The sequence below is a fragment of the Aphanomyces astaci genome (genome assembly GCF_000520075.1).
Source record: "Aphanomyces astaci strain APO3 unplaced genomic scaffold supercont1.512, whole genome shotgun sequence".
In the NCBI taxonomy this organism is placed as follows: domain Eukaryota; phylum Oomycota; class Saprolegniomycetes; order Saprolegniales; family Verrucalvaceae; genus Aphanomyces; species Aphanomyces astaci.
Genome location: NW_009798775.1, coordinates 4452 through 7063, shown reverse-complemented (window position 1 = coordinate 7063; position 2612 = coordinate 4452). Strand labels below are relative to the sequence as shown.

Genomic DNA, 2612 nt, shown 5'->3' with positions numbered 1-2612 from the left:
GGTAGTCTTCACACTGGGCGGGGTCATTGTGGCATGCCCCAAACGGCAAAAATGAAGCCTGGTCACTACAGTAGTCCATTGGCGTTTTCTTGAATGGCCTCTTCGTTTCGTGCTTGACGTTGTCAGTCACAGCCAACGCCATGTCCATGTACCTGTTGACCACATCCTACCACATTGCTGGGGGGCAACGGGATTCGGGCCACAGAAATAGTTGAATATTGCCGTGTAATGTATAGTGGTCATCGTTGCCACCATCACAATTTCAACCAAGTTTCCATCGCATCGTTGATCCAAGTTTAAAGGTATTTCCCATGATATGCGTTGTTGTTCGCCAACAACAGTTTCTACGTAGTTCGTACTGTGGCTAAACCAAGCCCATCAAGGAATTCTACCTTGACATGTGTCGTTCCAAAGGGTGCGGAGGGAGAGCGCGAGTGCCAGCTGCCACACCTGGAGACCGAGGTGGTCGATGGCAGTGGTGTGCGTTGCCCAGTTCGAGGAGTTAAAGAGCACGGCGCTACCGGCCATTGAGCGCTGTTTAGAAGTGAGGCCATATGATCGCCCGGGAGTTGGTGGTCTGTCGGGTCGAACCAGAGCTCGAGGACGCCGGACCACAAGAGCCGAGCTCGGGGGCATAACCAATGGGTGTTCGCGGTCTGGAAAAAACAAAAGGGGCAAAGCGGGGTGTCCTGAGAGATGTGGAAAGGGAAGGCCTAGTGGTGCCAACGGTACATAAACCATTGGACGAGACGGGGGATTTCCATTCTTTGGTCCATAGCATCGGGTCGTATGAGACGTCCACGCGGTGCAGCGTCGCTCACGACGGGTGACATAATTTTCGGTTAGTGCCCGCACGGCTGGGCGCAGTGCCTCGAGAATGGCCGTATTGAGCATCCAGACCAGCGGGGGCCGACGACGGAAGTTGGTAGGCGGAGGGCGGGAGGGGACTCAGAACCGGCGGGATGAGGGCAGTTGGTTGGGTAGCCCGAAACTGAAGGATATCTGGTGCATCGTTTGGAGTTGAACCACTGATGGTGGGGGGTGGAAGCGGCCGGCGTTAAGGACCGTTCGAGACCCGTGGAGGAGACACCAAGTGCGGTAGAGATGGAGTCGAAGTATTGTTTTTTGCCAGGCTGCTGCATCACGACAGAATCACCGGTGCAATTAAGCTACATCGTGGATGGTCACGTAGTTTTACAACCACGACAGCCACACCAAATACAGCGCATGGACTATCCAACGTGTGCGGGGGGCTTGTGGGGGTTGTTCATAACCACAACCACAATGAAGCCATCAACCGATTCCAACGACGCCGCTTTGAAACATGGAGACGGGTGGTTGCCGACAAGAAACCAGTCCAGTGATTTGAATATAAGGATTTCTGTGCGTTGGTTTGTATGTTTATATGGCGAAAGTGATGAAAAGGGTTCATACAAGTGGTATTTCAACCTCGACGCCCCCAACAACGGCACGCTCGTCATCGTGCTGTCCATGCTGGGTTTGGCTTGAACGGGGTTAACTACTGTACAACGGATCGTTCGACTACTCCATGGGTCCCAAAGTCCCCTATGCAATATATGCCACGCGCCGTGCGTGGTTGTGGATTGTGATGGTGTATGTGCTGGTGGAAATCAAGTCGGAGCCGATGTCGTTCGGGGAGGGGTGGGCAAGTGTTGTGCTGTGTGGTGTACTGTATGCACGACACCTGTGCTCAAAGTCAGGTCTCGGAGGGGGCGTCGAGAATATGATATGATAAACCACAGCCACAACATACCCCTGGCTTAAAACGATAGGAAATTCGACAACACTACAGGCATTTACTTGATCTATTCTACCTGTACTACAGTAGTACTCCCCTATTTGGGGACGGGACACTTGTCCGTATTGGGGTTCACAGTCAGCACACCGTTGCCGCCTGCGATGTGGTAGCAATTGGTCGACGGGTATATGGACATAATGGTGGTGGTGACGGAAAAGACCAAGCAGCGGTAGAGACAAAGCGCGTGGCCAAGAAGACCACGAGGATCGACGCTACCACCTTGCTGTTTTCGCTCCCGTCGTTATCCGGACGGGAAGCTCTTGCGGAGGCCGAATTAAATTGCAAACTGAGGTCTCTTACTACGAATTACATTTTCTGGTCTATTTTAAGTCTAATCATTTTGGTCCAATGAAAATGCGCCAACAATCCACATCTTTCAACCGCACAGCATTGGCTACAATCACGACGAATGGCGGTCTACTGCACATAATGGAGACTAACGGCCTTACCGATCATGAGACCATGAGCCGACCTCTAAAAAGGCTCATAGGTCTTTCTGCAGCGCCATGCAGAACACTTGCTCTTGTCCCATTTTCGCTTTACCTCCAGTAACAGTTATCTCCATCTTATGGGGGGGCAGCATCCCAGCGACGGTAGTTTTCACGCGTACGAAAATACGTACACTGACCACACGTCCCACCGCGCATCGGTGATGACTGCCGTTGTTGATGCTGTTCCGAGACATCTTGAAGAACGAGTCGACGTACTTGAAGACGATGCCGGCAAACGGACTCTCGAGGTTGTTGACTCTCGTGATCAGGGCATACGTGGCGACTTCATTGCCCTTTTCCAT

At 52.4% G+C, this 2612-nt stretch overlaps 1 protein-coding gene across 1 annotated transcript; it reads right to left on the bottom strand.

Annotated features, from left to right (window-relative positions):
• Positions 1–378: 378 nt before the first annotated feature.
• Positions 379–2612, bottom strand: H257_19353 (hypothetical protein; the record flags this gene model as incomplete). The annotated part of the gene is made up of 4 exons (XM_009848499.1): positions 379–689; positions 739–816; positions 901–991; positions 2442–2612. The coding sequence occupies 4 exons, from the start codon at positions 2610–2612 to the stop codon at positions 379–381; spliced, it is 651 nt and encodes a 216-aa protein (XP_009846801.1).